The sequence below is a fragment of the Seriola dumerili genome, unplaced genomic scaffold, assembly GCF_002260705.1.
Source record: "Seriola dumerili isolate Sdu_G_001 unplaced genomic scaffold, Sdu_1.0 BDQW01000073.1, whole genome shotgun sequence".
In the NCBI taxonomy this organism is placed as follows: Eukaryota; Metazoa; Chordata; class Actinopteri; order Carangiformes; family Carangidae; genus Seriola; species Seriola dumerili.
In genome coordinates this window covers 4,635,801-4,653,516 of record NW_019174328.1, presented here as the reverse complement: position 1 = coordinate 4,653,516, position 17,716 = coordinate 4,635,801, and the positions used below count along the sequence as shown (strand labels likewise).

Here is a 17,716-nt window from a genome sequence, read left to right as displayed (position 1 = left end):
TGCTCTGTGCCTCCAGCTGATCATGTTACCTGCGAGCCTGTAAGTGATGTCACTGAGTTGCCTGTTGGGCAGCTCTCTGCTGACCTTGACCCCAGTTCAAAACCTGAAACTGTCAACTTGACCCATACAGCCTCTCTTCAGACAAAGCCTAGTGACCCCGGTTATCAGCCTCCCACCCAATCAGATCAAACGCCTCCTTGTGGATTAGTTATCACAGATCCCATGAAAGATAGTGAAGAGCCTGGGTCCACAATTCACTCTGCTGATCAGACAGAGGATGAATCAGTGACTTCAGAAGTGACAGCCTCTGACCAGTCAATTCCTGTTATCGAGCAATTTGCCAGTAATCCTACTTTTGTACTGCAGCCTCCTGGACCAATGTTGAGTCACTTGGAGTTCATTACTGACTCTGATATCTCCCCTCCTGAGCAGACAGATAAGCGCTGTGCTGATAGTGATGGCACCAAAGGCTCCGGAGAGCTGGATGGCAACAAGAGCAGGGAAATGACTCAAGTGTTTTCAGCACAGGATCTGGAGCACATTGATGTCAGCGTTAAAGCAGACAAGACTGATCCAAAACGGGACGAAAGAAATTATGCTAAAGAGTCTGTCATTGAGCTGGAGAAATCTGCAAATAAGAATGAAAATATTACATTTTTAGAAGAGGAAAATCTGTCTCCTCCAATTCAGCCTCCTGCTGCGGTGGGTTCACTGGCAAAGGATGAATCCGATGATGCAATTTCCCTATCTCAAACAGAGCCAGACTCTATTACCATTAAACCTGTTATTTGTGAAGCATCCATTAGGGATGGCCTCATAAATGTTAGCTGCCCAGTCAGTTCTGACCTGCCTAGCAATGAGGCTTATGATGAAATCAAAAAAGACAATATGACAGAGAAACACAAAACAGGAGATGAGACCTGCATGCAGTTTGAAGAGGATAAGGAACAAGGTGGAGAGGCAACAGTGGATAATGAAAAGAAAACAGCAATCAGCAGCAAGCTGCAGAAAGGAGAGACAGGCACAACACCACAGCAGAGTAATGGGCCAGATAAAGAGGCCGTAGGGGAAATTGGAGACCAATCGCAGCCACCACACAAACATAAAGTACAAAAGAGTGAATCACCAACAAGGGATATAAAGGAGGAAGGAGAGAGGAAGAGTGAGATTGCATCTAAAAGTGAGACAGAGACTTCCTCCTTATCTCCCGACAGACCTGCAGGGTCATCTGAGGACATGCTACGCACAGAGTCTGGTAGTGAACCTCAGACTGTTTATAATCAGAGTTTGAGCCAAACTTCGACAGCAACATTGGAACGCAGCTCTGACAGCGACACGGCACAAGATTTGAGTGCAGCTCTCAGCCAATCGCTGTCCACACTGGATCCAAACTGTTTTGCTCAGCAACAGGAGCAACAGCAGCAACAGCAGCAACAGCAGCAACGTCTGGGATCCAGACATCCCACAGAGGAACTGTCAGGTGGTTGTCTAGAGGGGGTAGAAAAGACCAAAGCACTGGTTCCAGGGGTAAAAGGGGTAGCAGAGGAAGGAGACGGCTCCATTGGGAGTTTGTGTCAGTCAGCAAGCAGGGATGAGTTGACATGTGATGACAGCGGAGGCAGTGAACGAGTGATAGGTCTGGAGAGAGGAGAGGGAGAGGGAGCACGAGCTGTGAAAGGGGCTGACGGGGTTTATGTGCCATTTCACTGTGGCACTGATTTAAATGAGAGTGGAAAGGCTGCTGAGAAAAATGCCTCCGCTGACATAGTAACAACTAGCTCTCATGTAGGTGAGACTGGACAGGCGATGGATGAGAATAAAAGCCCCGGGTTAGGGTTTGTCGGTTCAGATGCAGATTTAATGCCAGGCACTGAGTTTGCGAGTGATCTGGGTGGTAAAGGTCAGCAAAAAAGCAATCTGTCAGCTGCACGTCAAGACCAGCGTGGACAGCAAGAGACGTCAGTGAACACTGCTGCATCTGTTGAGTCGGCATCACAGGAGCATGAGACTTCACCCTCCCAAATCTCTGTTTCATCAAAGGTCAGCACAGATAGTCATGACATTCATACAGAAGTTGTTCCAAGTGCAAACCAGGCTGAAGAAATCCATACAGAAAGAATCAGTGCTCTGCCAGATCCCATTGGGCAAGCAGACACTGTGGAAAAGGATTTCAGTGCTGCCATGGCTGTGAAAAGCAACAGTAGTGAAACTGAGGAGTGTGAAATTCTGGATACAGTGTGCGAGCCTCTTGAGCTACAAATCCCCAATAAAACCTCAGCCACACAAAGCGGCCCAGCAGTTCATACAGCCATAAAAGGCTCTGATGTAGAGGAGATCACAAGGGAAGATAAAGCAGCTTTAGACCAAGAGAAAGCTAGCAGCCAGGGGAAGGGACGAAGTGAGATAAAAGCGATAAACAGTGAAGCAACAGAAAAGCAGGGGGTTGAAAATCAAACTCTCAGTGGTAAAGACAGTGAAAGCGTTGTGTCACACAGCAGCACTGAGCCGGCAGTTGCTCTGTACAAGGCAACAGACAATGACAGTGATGTAACAGATAGAACAACTCCTGATGTTATCACAGTACCAGCAGTCGTTTCCTCTACGTTCCCGGAAGAGTCAGCATCGCTAGAGAAGCCACATGATGAGGCGTCGTTGTCACAGCCCCTAGATGTTATTGTGGTAAACCCCATTGTTGCTGCTTCCCAGTGTGAAGGGAAACCACTTGATGAAGCTCCTGCCTGCGTCACAGAGAGTCCTGCTCCTGGACTAACAGAACCAGAACCAGATACAAACTGGATAAAAGCTCTAAAAGAAGCTGCGTCCCATTCGCAGCGTGAACAAGTGCAGGCAGTGGAGACCTTAAGGTAAACACAAGAGCATGTGTTTGAAGTTATCATGTGAGCAAAATGCCTAAAGAACTGTAGATTAGAGGAGCACACACACACATATGTACATGCACACACACACACATGCACACACACACACACACACACACACACACAAACACATGAGACACAAGACTTCACTGTGATGAAACTATGTTAATGGTAAATAAATGCCTTGCATATGCGTGACTAAAAGGTCAGTGGAGTCATCATGGGCTGCCACCCCTCCTTGTTAATGTGTTTCACAAAGTAGCATGTTAGCATGCTGTCACATATCATCTGCTCATAGTACGTCACATAGAGAGAGTCTCTTGTGTAATCTTCTGTTGTTCTAGGTTCATGTCACCAGCCACAGCAGCCAGAACCACGACTAAGGAATAATGAATAGTGTAGATGAATATCATCGTTTTCATTAGTATTCTAATGGGTTGTGTATCTGTAATGTTCGGCCTCTTTACCAGTCGTTTGGTATTCATGGATTTCTGCTTATTTTCATCGTAGCTTTCCAGTAACACCGTGTTCAAGACTTGTTAGGAGTGATATTACAGAGAGCTGTGTGACAATGAATATGAATGAGGTAAACACAGAGCTGCACTTTGTATTAACTCGAGCTCTGGTCACATGGCTGTGCCTGTTGAAGTCTAATGGAAGTAATGCAGCCCTTTATATTCAAAGGATGACATCAGCTGTGACATCGTCTCTGCTCTCCAGGGCAAGAATGAGCCTTTTCTTACACAAAAAACACAGCTCAACACAATGCAACGACAACACAAACACACACACACACCACAATCACACACACACACACACACACACACACACACACACACACACACACACACACACACACACATACAGTACCTACAGTACTTCTACACACAATCATACCTTCTTGTAGAGGGACACAAGCTGCCATAGCCACACCAACACAAACATTTGTCATTTGTCAGTCATTCCTTGTGCATGTGCTGTAAACTAAACAACAACCCCCTCTTCTCCTGTATTGTTTTTCCAGAGCCTTCCCCTCTCTGGAGTCTCCTCAGCTAGAGTTTCATACTCCGACTGAGGAGATAGCTGCTCCTCTGACACAGGAGGAGATCCCACCAGTGGAGCAGGTAGCAGAGAAGACAACAGAGATCCCAACTCTAAATCTTCTGAAAAAGCCAGTGGATCTTCCTGAACCTTTAAAGAAGTCAGCAGACCTCCCAGAACCAAAGCAGCAGGCGGTAGAGCTTTCCGAACCAACACAGAGCACAAAGGAAGAGCTCTCAGAACCAACCAAGGAAGAGGAAGAGTCTCCAGGAGAACTCCCAGAACCCAAAGGGGAGCCGGTAACTTCTCCAGAGATAGTAGAGGAGCCAGCTGAGCTCCTAGATGCAGCAAAAAGCACAGAAGAGCTCCCAGAAGTGCCGAAACATGAAGAACCAGAACCGACAAAGGTGACAACTGAGCCCCTAGAACCAGCGAAGAAGCTGATCAGTGAGGAGCTGCCGGAAAAACCTGCAGAGACCACACCTGAGGAGCTGTTTAAAGAGCCAGCTGAAGAAACCGCAGTGACAGAATTAGTCCAGGATCCTGCTGAGGAGCTACAGGACAGCAGGTGAGTGTCTGTGAAATCATAGGATTCATATGTAATCAATTGCAATGAGTTTTTTTTTTTGATCTGTGAAATAATTACCACAGCAAACAAGACAAACAAGACCAGCTTCCATTCAGCGCTCTGATGGATCATTTGTTATTGTCTTATGGTCAAGGTTGTGACTTGATATCTTCAGTTTCCAGTGAAAGCCTACTTTACCTTTGTGGATGAAGTAAAGTTTCCCTATTAGGCTGCTGCCAAGGGTCTGTTCTCCCTCAGCACTCAGCCAGAGTCTGGATTAAAAAACATGTCTTTTTAATCCTGAATCCACTAAAATCTAAGGATTATAGCCTTTTACCCTTAAGAACAACAGGTTTACAGGGAGACTGGTAATTTCGTGGCCGATTGGTTTTCCAACAGGAAACCAGACATCAGAATGATTTGTATATGACCTCTTAGACCTGATAGTTTCCTAAAACCTATCATAACATTTCCATTACGGTGATCCATCAGAGACATTTTATTGCAGCTAACTTATTTGGGGGAATCTCAGGGCAGTGGGGGGGTGGGGTGGTGGCATGTGCTTTACAGCTCAGCCACTCACACACTGCCCTGCCTGACTCACATTTAAAATGGATTTCCATGCACTTAGAGAGTCTCCTTGGTGGCTTTGTTTGCCTTTCAGACACCTCGAGGGCGTCTGGTAGGTTGTTGCTGTCTACAGTGGTTTAACGGTGTCTCATCGGACGAATGAGAAGGAGTCTCACAGATTTGTACCGGTTGATGTAATGGCAGTGAACCCTTTATGTTGTTAAAACTCCCGACTAAGTTAAATACACATAGTAAAGCAGTGTGCAGTTCAGTTCGACATCCGTGTGGGCATTCAGTGTTTAAGCATTTTAACAGCTTTTTCCACGTATGTCATTCTTTTAGCTTCATATGTCACTGGAGTGTTTCACTGTGTGTCCAAGGATGTGTTGTGAAAGTACCGCGAGTCTCTCCAGACTCTCTCCTGCCGTTTGCCGCATGCCCAGGAGCCATCCCGCATGCCAGAGTAGCACTTGCTGCCTGTCAGTCACAACACTTGTCCCATCACTGCTGTTGGGGACATAAAGGTTTGTTCAGAGTGGGAGAGAGGAGGAGTGACGGTGCTATTTCCACTGTAGGTTTCATCAATAGATAAAGTTACACTTGCATATGTGTGGCAGAGACAGAAATGTAGACTGCATGGTCAATGATGTGTGTGTGTATATGTGTGTGTGTGTTTGTGTGTGTGTGTGTGTGTGTGTGTGTGTGTGTGTGTGTGTGTGTGTGTGTGTGTGTGTGTGTGTGTGTTTGTGTGTGTGTACATGTGGTTTTTTCCCCGCCCCCAGAGGCTGTCCTAGCTGTCAGTCCGGCTCAGTCTATGCGGCTTTGTGAACTGAAGCCTGTAGTGGGAGGAATTTGGGCAGGCACTCAGCCCCACTGAAGTCATTTGCACAGACCAGACAGAGTGGAACAAAAGCCAGAGTTCAGAGAAAGACTTGAGCATGTGCTGCGGTGTGTGGAGTGTGTATGACAGAAACAGTAACAGAGAAGGACCGGGACGTACAGTCATTGGCTCTGGTGTTTTTGGATTGCAGCAGTCGCTCATCAGAAGTCATTTCCATCACTTATTGTAGTCACCTCTGAAGTTGTGTGATGGATTCCTCCACGGCTGAAATCTGGGTGAGTTGGCAAGAAGGAGCTGTACTGTTTTGTTTCTGCGTGTCCACAGTAGGTGTTTGTGTTTAAGTCCCTCCAGGTGGATGCAGCAGATGGTCCGTAGGTAACTAGTACTTATTACACTCTGCCTGTGCTGACCTCACCAGATGGGCAGAGGGGAGGGACAGACAGACAGACGAAGGGACAGAAGGTGGAAAATAAGGAGCAAAGTTACGAAATCAGTAGTGTACTTTAAAAAAAAATGTAACAGGTTAGAGCATGTTGAGCTGCCGTCCTCTGTCTGATTGACAAAAACTCTCAGCAGCTGTACAACTAAAGTTAAACTATTGTCCTATAGTTTTTTCAAAAATGTTGTTGGCGTGGTAGACTTTAAAAAATAAGGATGTGAATTAATAAATGGTTTGAGGCCTAGCAGGAAATGTAAAGGTCCCCTGACTGACTTGCTATATGAGAGCGTATGAGCGTGAACTTGCCATGAAAAATATGTTTTTGAAAATGTTTCATGGCAAGTTTTAATTTAAAAAATCTTGTGTGAAGCCATTTTAGCTCTTAAAGCTTTATGGGAATGACTGTGACTCTTTAGCTTGGTATGTAGGATATTTCTCATGCATGTTTTCAGAGTAAAAGTGAAGCAGGATGTACTATAGCCCACATTGTACTGTAAATAGACTAGTTGCCATGGTGATTGTAGTCTCATATGCCTTTGCTGGCTCGAGTGAAGTGGATAATCTCATGTCTGTCATTTATTCAACCACACAACACTGCCTTTAAATAACGATTTGATCTCAGTGGTGGCAGACACAAATGAGTGGGTAATTTATGATGGCTGTGTTTGTAATATATACAAACAATGTTCTTGAATGTGCAGCACATTCGCAGCTTGTGTGTCAGGACAGTATGAGTGTGCAGCTGGCTGAGAGACAGAAATGATCCTCTCATCATTACAGCATTTATAAAAAACTCTTTCCTCAGTACCTTCAGCTGGTTTTTATTTACCGCTCTCTGTTTATCATTTGACACCCTGCCTGGACTTTCTGTCTTTTGCATCCAGCTGTTTCCTGTAGATTACACTAAGTGTGTGTGTGTGTGCATGGCTTGATTACAGTTCAGGCAAAGTCACTTTTGTTTACTTAAGACTCAGTCATGAAAGATGAGGTTTGAGAATCAGGTTTGTTATCTGGACTGTGATAGAAAATGACTACTCTGTATCTCTGACTGGCCTTGTAAAATCTGGATTCGCTCTCTCAAGAACTGCTGCTGAGGTTCCCTTCAGCAATGCCCTGAACTCTGCCAAATTACCAGCAGTAAAACACTGAACTGGACAGCCTCCAGGTGTTAAATAAAAAGCAAAGCTACACTGACATGAGGAGGTGTGTTGCTGAAAATGAACACACGTGCTCACTCCAACTTGCTGCATTCGTCCTGTTATGGTAATAAAGCCTCTGCTAGTTCATACACAACATATCTGGAGGCAGGCAGGAAAGCTCCAGCTGTTAACCTGAGTGGGTCAGCTGACATTAATTCCACAATAAAGGCCACTACACTAGAAAACAGTCTACACTTCCCCAGTGTTTAGGCTAATCTTATTTCCTGCCAATTGTCTCTTCCCTCTTAGCTTGTTTTTGTCCATCTTTGGAGGCAGCACTCAGTCTTCTGACAGTTTCCTCAGACTATGTTGTGACTTGGCTGTTTCTATTTCTAGGCTGCATGTGCCAACTTTGCCACAGATGCTGACATGTGTATAGCTCCGGCCTGCTGGTTTAACTGACTCACTTACTCATTTGTAATGAGAGTAAAGGAAACCAAATAAAAATTCATATGTTATTGTGGGATGTTTCTTCTTCATGCACCCACCCTGCATCGAAACAATTCTGTAGCTTTTATAAAGGAATGGTAGGAACCGGACCCGTGTTAGATGTAAACTAGAACTTGTGACGCCCCTAAGAAAAGCACACGCCCTCATTAAAGGTTATTAAGTTCTGACTTTACTGGAAAGAGAGCGGTGGAGAATAACAGAGCTGACTTTCAGTCTGAAATGAGTTGGAAGAGACGTCTGGAAAGTGCAGCTCAGCGGACAGTTGACTTGATGCTTGACTACTATGAACGTGCTTTAATTGACGCTGGTATTGTAGAAGCTCTGTTCTGCAGAAGAGGCTGCTGGGGTATTTTTAGAGCTAAACAGGAGGCATGCCCCAAGTGGGGAACAGCTGCATGGGCGTCCATCGCATTGCCTGTCAGATTAGAGAGCCTACCACTCCTGATAAGACTGGCCTGGATTGGGGCCAAATCCACTCCACCAGGTGGCCAATGATGACAGAGCCAGACAGCCTCAGACTGGCTACTCCACTGCAGAGGACAAGTAGAGCAAGTCAGGGAAACATGGACTGTCATGTGAGGGGACTGAAGAGTGGAGTGACATTTTCAGTTTTGTGTAATTTAAATGACAAAGTGTTCTTAGGATGGTTGAAGTGAGCATTTTATTTTTCAAGTCACTGCTAGGTTTAGGCTTAGAGCAGAGCGATCCATCCCTCTCTGATCTGAGGTAAGTTTCCTTCATGGTTCATCTGTATTGAGGGAAGTGGATTGTGCCCTCAGAGGGCTTTCCAAATCGCTGTACTTGGCTGCCTTGTTTTCGGTCTGTCTGTTGATGTTCTGCGTTCCCTCCCCTGCAGGCCCCTCCTCGCTGAGCAGGCACAGAGAGGTGACCGTCCCCCTGCCTCTCCCCTACCTCCTACTTCCGAACACCACCTCCTGCCTGCCCCCATTCCTCACCTCCACGAGAGCGTCGAGTTCCCCACTCCTCCTCCCACACCCCCGGAGAGGCACGCACCTGAAGTTCTACCAACCCCACCTGCATCCCCACCCCTTCCTCCATCTCCTCCAGCCCCTACCTCCCCTCCTGCACCTCCTGCTAACCACTGTGAGGACCCCTGCCCTGCTTCTGCACCCCGTCACCCTGCCTTAAGGTATGAACATGAACTCTGTCTGACTGTCTGTGTCTGTTCGTTATGTCATTTCCCATTTCTCTGTGAAGTGCTCATCATTTGTTATGTTAAAAAACGTGATGTGAATGTGTGTGTACATGTTTGTGATTGTGTTGTTGTGTGTCTCTGCTTCATTTGTAAGACCGTACAGTAGATTTATCCAGGGCTGACACTAGTCCTTTTAGCCTCCTTGACGAAAAGTAGCCATGTCTTTATCCTTTCAACCCTAGTTCAGGTCCAATTAAAGCATTAAATTGACATCTGGCACACTGAACTAACCTGTACATGTTGATTCTCAGAACTACTACTGTACATGTAGTCGTCCATGCTGTTTCTTTGTTCTAACTTAAAGGAATAGTTTGATATCTTGGGAAATGAACCCGTTCTCTTTCTTGCTGAGAGTTACATGAGAAGATTGTCACCACTCTCGTTTCTGCACTGTAAATATATAGTTGGGGCAGGCAGGTGGTTAGCTTAGCTTAGCATAAATACTGGAAACAAGGGAAAACAGCTAGCCTGGCTCTGCACCTCCTCACCCTGCACCCTTCATATTTGACATGAGAGTGGTGAATAAGCATATTGTTGAATTATTCCTAATAGGGAATTGTGAAATATAATTCTGACAGTACATCATACAGCTTTACTGCCACAGTGAAATCCAGAGCAAATGTCTCTGCAGCAGCCCCTCCTATTACCCCACTCACAAAATTACAGATTAGCATTGCTATGTGTGTCTACCACATGAACTCAAAGGAAACAGGATTTGCTAATGTATGAACTTAGTGGTCATGGAAACTCAAGTGTATACTGTATAATTGTGGCTTGTTAATGGTGGATATAGCAAAAGCATAAGGGTCAAATGTTTATGTGGATCTTTTAGAGGATAAAGTCGAGCACTTACACACCACGCTTTCTCACAAGTACAATCTGCCCTATCATAACCACTTGACATATTATGGCTGTTCGTGCAGCACTCTAATGATGGAGCCACTGTTTCACACAATGATTTTCATTCACAAACTGATGCTGATTACATTTAAATGCTCCTCATTATTTTTTGCTATCAGCACAGTTTAACCACTTTTATTTCTAAGCTTTCCTCTGCAGTGCTTTTTGGCTTTGCATTTTATTTCACAGACTTTATTTTATAGGAGGGAATGACTCAGCCACTTTCACAGTGCAGTGCTGCGTGAGACCAGCAGAGGGTGTTTTCCCTTTGCAGAGTCCAGTGTTCATGTTTTGCTGTCAGCCCTTGTCTGCGCTCAGCTGTCTGAATGCTGCAGTCACCTGGTGCACACATGAATGAGCACAGGGAGACACACCAGCTCCATTGTAGCTCTCTGTATGTATACAGACTCTGTATTGTTTTCTATGTAAAATGAAACATATTTGCTTATGACTTGATGCTGTTTGTATTTCTAACCAACTCCCTTGCTCAGAGAAGACCAGAATTTAGAGAGGGCTAGGCAGTATAGTGGTGTTATATTATTTATGATATCTGAGAGGACTGTCAGACAGCACTGGAGAGGAGTGAAGCAACAACACAGTAACACGGACTGAATGTTCTGATTGGATGTCACAGATTGCCTGTCGACACACAGAGGCTCAACTATATGTGCAGGTAAAAGCTAATACTTTTGATAAAATACATTAGTTTGAGTGCGAAGGTCATATGCAATAGTAAGAACACTATCAGTCTTTACTGATAATAAAGTGATGATATATATCAGTCCTTGTTGGGACTGAGTAACTCCCTTAAAGCTGTTAGATATTTATTATCTTGCTCAAAGGTGCTTCAGGTTGGCCAAGTCTTGAACGTACCTCCACCAGCTGAGAATTGGCTTCCATCACCATGTAATAATCTCAGTTAGTCATCCAAAGACAAACATATTTTATGTGTTTTTTATTGAATGAATCATTGAGAGTTGGATGAGTAATAATTAAATCCTTCTGTGAAAAAAAGAGAGACACAAGGCCGCCTTCCTTTTCTGAATAAATATTTGTTCAAAATAATGAACCCATCAGTGACTCCCACACATTTTTACACTTGCTTTCTGTCATATAGACAATCCCTGACAGCTGAAAAGTGAGGAGTCTTTTGTTAATTTGGATTCCCATAAAAACTGTCAAAGCCATCAGCTCCTGCCCTGTCTACTTAAATTGTGATTATGCTAAGAGCACAGTCTTCCTTCTGTTTGAGACTGTAGAGGGAGCCAGATATGAGGCTCTGCATTTTACAAGCTACAGTACTTTTAACAGCTCAGCCTTCTCATTCACCTGTGTTTGTGACAATTGTGTTCTCACCACTTTCTTATGCGACCACTATGCTCCTCTGCAGCTGAGATAATGGACTGATAAGCTTTCATTTCACTGGATCTTAATTGTTGAGGTGTCCCATTGAAGTGCCGTGGTTACACCAACCATTGCTTTTGTCATTTTCTTTGACGACAGAAAGAGAAGGGATGCCCCTTAATCTCAAAATATGTTGTAAGAATATATATTATAAATGCAAAGTAAATGGGAGAGTAGAGGTTTTGTAGACACTGCCTCAGGAAATCAATTCCATTAGTGATTGTTCATGGGAGCAATGCAGTTTTTTCTTGGCACGTGAAAAACAAAAGCTCTAGGCTCTTAACCTGCCTGATCAGCAGCTGTTCAGCAGGATGATCAGAGGAGCTGCACAGATGTCTGAAACCAGGATTCCCCAAAACATGTCTTTGAGCTCCTTATTGAGTATTTCCACCCTGTCGTGTATTTGAACCTTTTTACACACAGGACCAAAGTCTGTTTTTATGTAATTTTGTACTTGAACTCAGAAATAGAGCCACATTTTAGAACTTTTCAACATCTATTGCATGTTTTTAGTGGCTGTGCTCATTAGAAACTCTCTGTCTTTACTCTGTATTTTTTATGAATCATTGTTGTAGCACATTATTTGCTACTTTGTTATCACCCACTTGGTCAGCACCTATAATTTGCTATAGTTGGGGGTCCCTTTTTTGTGGTCCTTCCTGAGATCTTGGGTTGTTAGGAAAAACAAATTATATTGTGTGTTTCCTGTAACAATCTTTGAGACTCTCTGTGATCACACTTAAACTTGAATTTGCTCGACAATCACAACCCAATTTTTTTCACTTCAACCCTTCTAAAGATTCTTATGAGGCTCCTGTTTGAATTTTGAAAGCAAGGCCAGAACAGTTTTGATAAATCTGTGACTGACAACAGCAGCTTTTAAAAAAATCATATTTAAATCTGACCTAACTGTATGTTTTAGATTTGTTAAGCCCATAAAACCCATTTCACATGCAACAAGAGGTTTTCTGTTTTCTACTATTGTCTTCTTAAGTAAAAAGAGTCCTGCAGGCTGCACGTCTGTGGATCGTAGTGACTCTCGAGCGCCGTTATGAATCTTTCAGAAAAACTGCCACAACCATTTCTTCCAGTGCCTGAGTTTGCTGAATTTTTTATTTCTTCCGTTTTCTTCAGTCGAGAGTTGAAGCTGCAGTGCAAAGACCAGACTTTAAAGCTGCAACAAAGAGAGGATGTTTATGTTGGTCACTCAATAGAATAGGAACTTGTACTGAACGTGCTTTGCTGCCCTAGATACATCTTTGAGCTGGTATGGAGGGTCTGGACAGTCACAGCAATCAATATTTTTGCTTTAGCAGAGGTCTGTGTCGGGGGGGGTTGTGAGTGGGCACATCGATAATTCTTTGTGAACATCAGTTAATGGACTTCATGTTTACATGCAAACACTCCCCCTTTTTAAATGTGGTGTTCGGTTGCACTTGAACAATGGCTTTTGTGGTTTACTTTTTGCAGTGGAACTACATTTCATTCAGTCGTTTTGGTCCTTTTAGGCAGAGGTGCGACACCTGAACCCTGCACACAGCGACTTTGTGTGACCACCAGCACTGCAGGCTGCAGGAGTGTCTATTGTAGTGAGCCCTCATTTCCTCACTTTCCCATGAGTCTACAATAGATTTATTCTTCTCATATTTCCAACAGGGCTCTTTCCCATTGCTCCTTGACAATCAATGGGAAATTTGTAGAACCTGTTCCTGCTCATATTTCCATCCCACAGGACACATTCTCTGCATATGTCACACACAGATGACTAAAAAAGAAAAGAGCAAAATTGGAGGACACAGCTAGACAGAATATCATTATTGCTCTTCCGGTATTTGATGCAATTCACGGTTTAGTGAGGGTGCCAGTAAAATACATCACCAGCCCAGTGTGCTGCCAGGGATTCGACACTTCTCATTTGGAAATGTAGAGGATATCCCTGCCTCTTTGTCTCTGAGTCTGATAAAGGGTTTTAAATGTTTTGTTGCCTTCTAATTACCGAAAACCATCTTACAATATGCAATGTAACATTTTAAAAGTGTGATTTTTGCCTTTTTTGGTCTTATCTGTTTTGTTAATGCGTGCTGGTGCAGAATGGCTTGACAGAAAGTGAATACAATGGGGTCAGAGTTGAATAATACACAAACATACTAGTTTCTCAGAGTCTATTGTTTACCTTAGACAACACTCTGGTTGGCCACGCTGAGTGCTGGAAGCTTCCATTGTGGGAAACGGAGGCATAAAAAATGACATTTTTACTGTGCAACGCGCAGAGTAAGAGAGGGGGGATCCTGGCAAGACAAAGGCAAAGTCGAGAGATACGGTTACTGTGGAAGGGAGGAAGAAGGACACTGACAGAGTGAAAGAGAAAGAGCCTGTTCATCAGTGTGGTTTTGGGGGTCTGCTATTGTTTGGCTCCCCTGCATAGTCGCAGTAGCCGAGAAAAAAGCTGCTTGTCTTTTTAAAGGCGCAGGAGGCTGGTGTCAGGGGAGAGAGTAGAGGAGAGAGGGGGGAGGAGGCAGCGAGAGCAGCAACACAGCTCAGCGATCTCAGCAACCAAACAGAGAGGAGGCACCTCAGACACTCATGCAAGAAAACAAGGAGGCAGGATTATTGTTTCACCCCGCTTGTTTTGGATTATTCTCTTCTTGTCTTGCTCTTGGAGATTTTGTTCCTCCTGGTGTTGCATCATTTTACCACCAGATGAGAGGCAGGAATATTCCCAGTCTGTAGAGGAGCGAGAATCGGGGATGCTCTGCATAAAGTGAGGAGCCCTGAATCATCCACAGCTTTGCTCCTGATGCGAGCAGGGCTCGCTCATCCTCTGCACTGCAGCACAGAAAGCTAAGCTCAGCCGCTGGTGCTCACCTCCTCTGCCACAGGCTGCCTCCTCTGCAAGGATCACACCGAAAGGAGAAGCAGCTTTTTGGGGGGAGCAGGTGGATGTGGAGGGTGGCTGGAGAGCAGGAGCAGGCAGGGGGGGCAGGGGGGGCAGATTTAGCTGAGGATGGGAGCCAACGAGTCCATGGAGCAAGGACAGACCCCCTGTCCCTCTCAAGAGCACATGTGAGTTTGACTTAAGCTGCATTCCTGCTCTGTGTTCTGTGTGGAAATGTTCAGAGGTGTGATTGAGCAAATTCTGAAGAAAATTACTTTATTAAAAGCTGAAGGTCTGGAGAGAAGCTCTAGCTGCTTCTGCTTTGCTGTTGTATGAGGTGTTTTATTTATTCATGGGTTTCAATTGGCCTCCCATGCAACATAAATGTTTATTATGTGTGCAGGGTGATATATTATGCAGAATGTAATCACCTGTCAGTAATATTATGGGCATGCTTGGCATTTGTGACGCCAGTTCTAAAGCCTTACAAACATCTCTGTGAGACATTGTGTTCTTTTCTTGCTCGATTTTTGATGCGTTTTTTCTTCTTTGTATTCCGTCTTCATGTCTACTGTCATGAAACCTTTTCACACTATATAATCCAATGCAAGCAACTGAGCACATCATCTTTGTTGTTTGCTTTTGTGATGTAAATAAGGATGAGAGAATCAGCGCATGTGCGCACATGTGCATCAGTGTTTCTCAACTACAGTACACTACGTATGGATAAACCATAATAGTGCTTCAGGAGAGCCTGTGGGAACCAGAATTAGGCAATGAGTGCAGTAGGTGCCGCTGGGAGGCTGGTGGGGTGATGTTTTGTTCCTGCGTGAAGGAGAACGCGTCTGCCGCGCTGGGAGCAGGAGCTGGTGATGGAATCGAAATAGAACACGCTGTGTGGGGGTGGAAGAACATAACTTAGGAATATCAGTGGATGACAGAGAAAGAGAGGGAGCGTTAGAGAGGGGAAGAGATGGAGCAAGAGTGCTCCACTTTACTGTGTTTTATTTATATCTCAGACACACCACTGCGCAGGGGAAGAGGGGCCAGGGGAGAAACAGAGGAGAGGGATCGGGGAAATGGAATAAATGCGTGTGTGTATGTGCTGTGTGTAATGCAGAAATGAATGATTTATAGCATAATACAGTCGTTTTTCTTCTCAAAGCTCCACTAAATTCAGAGCTCAGAGGGACTGAATACTTAAAATACTACTTAGAATACTAAAAATGTCAGCACAGTACAGGCTCTTATTGCAGGAGGGCTGAGTTAGCAGCTGTTTTCCTACAGGTGTGCAGGACAGAGGCACCGTGCCCACCATTACTAATAAGGCTTTTACCGAGTTCACTCCCACAGTTGTGTAACACAGAAGCACTTACAGTGCAGAAAGCATTCACACCTCGGAGCATCACAGGGCATCTGGAAGTGTTAAGTGTTATAATGGATCAAAATTGTGTTTACACTCGAGGGAATTCTTATTATTTTCATTCTCATTTTGTTTCAGTGTGGTCAGTGTGTGTTGTCGTCTGCATTTGTGGGGTGGGGGGGTGGGGATGTCCTTCCTGCAGCGATTTGAATTAACCTAGCGTCTGATCTCATCATCAACACAGAGAGACATTTTAACCCCCGCTCCGCTGGTGCTCTGACTCACAGACCTGGCCTGTTGTTGTTTAATGTGCCATCTGCTTGCAGTCAGATTAGGCTCGATGAGGTATTACACATAGAGATTATCTTAGTCTGACACTCTTATGTCTTTTGTGTCAGTGGCTTCTTTGTTTTGGAGCTGGACTGAGCAGATTTCTTGGGACAAAAAGGGATACCAGACTCCAGAGGGGGAGGTGTCTCGCTGATTGAAGTTGACATCAGTCTGGATGGAGATGAGAGACGGACCCAGCAAGACATCTGAGGAGAAAAACACAGGTTCTGTTTATATGACCTGCAGAGAGTGCAGAGTAATTCTCCATAAGATTTAATTTCCTGAGATCGAAGAATCATATGCAGAGGACAGAGCTGCTTTGTGCTCTTGCCCCATTACAAAGCCTCTACAAGCTGCTCCCTGCTCACCACATAACATCTGTGTAGGAACTAGTGAGGCTCTTGTAAAATCATAATAGGCTGTTGTGGTGATTCGGGTGATTCACAGGGTGTACAGTGGCTATGATGTAATACTTTATATCCTGACTCTCATTCTTCAGGGGGATAGCAGCACAGGAGCTCCCTCTGTTGGTCCCTTCGGCTCTACCTCATAGAAAACCATAGATTCTATAGAGTGTAATGAAAAACAGACACAGTACAGCTCTCTCCCTTCTTTTCACAATACCGAACAAAACAGACATTTACCCTCATAAAAAAACATGTATTAATGCAAAGGATGCGACGCAGCATGAAAGCCTATCTTTTCTTTTCTACCTATTCTTTAACAGCAGATCACAGATCAACCTGAAGCCGAAAGCTCCAAAGCAGCTGAGGGAAAAAGGGATCGCTGCATGAGAAGAAGATAAAAAAAAGGGATGATGATGAACTGTAGAGGTATAGCAGGAGATGAGGGAAAGCGAAGGATTTTAAAGGTAAAGGAGGACTGGGATGGTAAAGAGATAGATGACAGCCGCGGTGTCCAGACAGAGAAGGGTGTTTAAAGCCGTTTGACAGCTGAGAGACGATGGAGACGGAGTGTACAGCAGCTAATCCATTGAGGCTAATCACACAGCTGCTTAGAGACCAGCAGCCAGCCGCCATTCATCCATCCCTTCTTCATCTTTTTTTCCATCAGCTCTCATTTAATCACAGTCACCTCCGGACCACTCTTTAGAGGTGACGTCAAATTTAGCTTTTTTTTTTTTTTGCAAAGAACAGATCTTGATTTGCAATGCCAACATTTTTTGGACAGGTGGTGTTGGGTTTACATGTCAGTGTAGCCCAGTTTCCCCCTCTTCCCTGTGGCTGGCGGTGGCTCTCCCCCCAGCGCTGTTAAAGCTGTTTATACAGGCTGAGTTGGACTTGGCTTTGGGAACAGAGACACGTCTGGCTGTCTGAAAAGCAGCGTCTCCCTGCCTCACGCTGCAGAGTTCCTGTCTCCAGGCAGTCATTTCAGCCAGTGATAGGCTGCTATTAACTGCTGCTCCCTTTGTTTCTATTCTCCCCCGTACCCCGACTGCTCACCCACACGCTAATTTTCCTCTTTCTATGTTTTATCTGCTGTGAGGTAACTTACAGTAAGAGCTCCTGACGATGCGACTGCATTAACACAGAAGCAGCAGATAGATTTTTGTTCACCTTATTCATTTGTTTCATGTCTACTTTCAATTACAATGCTCCATTTAGTGTATGGTTTCATGTCTGT

The 17,716-nt window shown here is 44.6% G+C and overlaps 1 protein-coding gene across 1 annotated transcript in view; it reads left to right on the top strand.

The window, feature by feature from the left end:
• Positions 1–17,716, top strand: part of tacc2 (transforming acidic coiled-coil containing protein 2) — a 45,820-nt gene that overhangs the window by 10,477 nt on the left and 17,627 nt on the right. The window contains exons 5-6 of the mRNA XM_022744004.1: positions 3,901–4,485; positions 8,841–9,134. Coding sequence (XP_022599725.1) covers positions 3,901–4,485; positions 8,841–9,134 — 879 coding nt within the window. The remainder of the gene's footprint in view (positions 1–3,900; positions 4,486–8,840; positions 9,135–17,716) is intronic.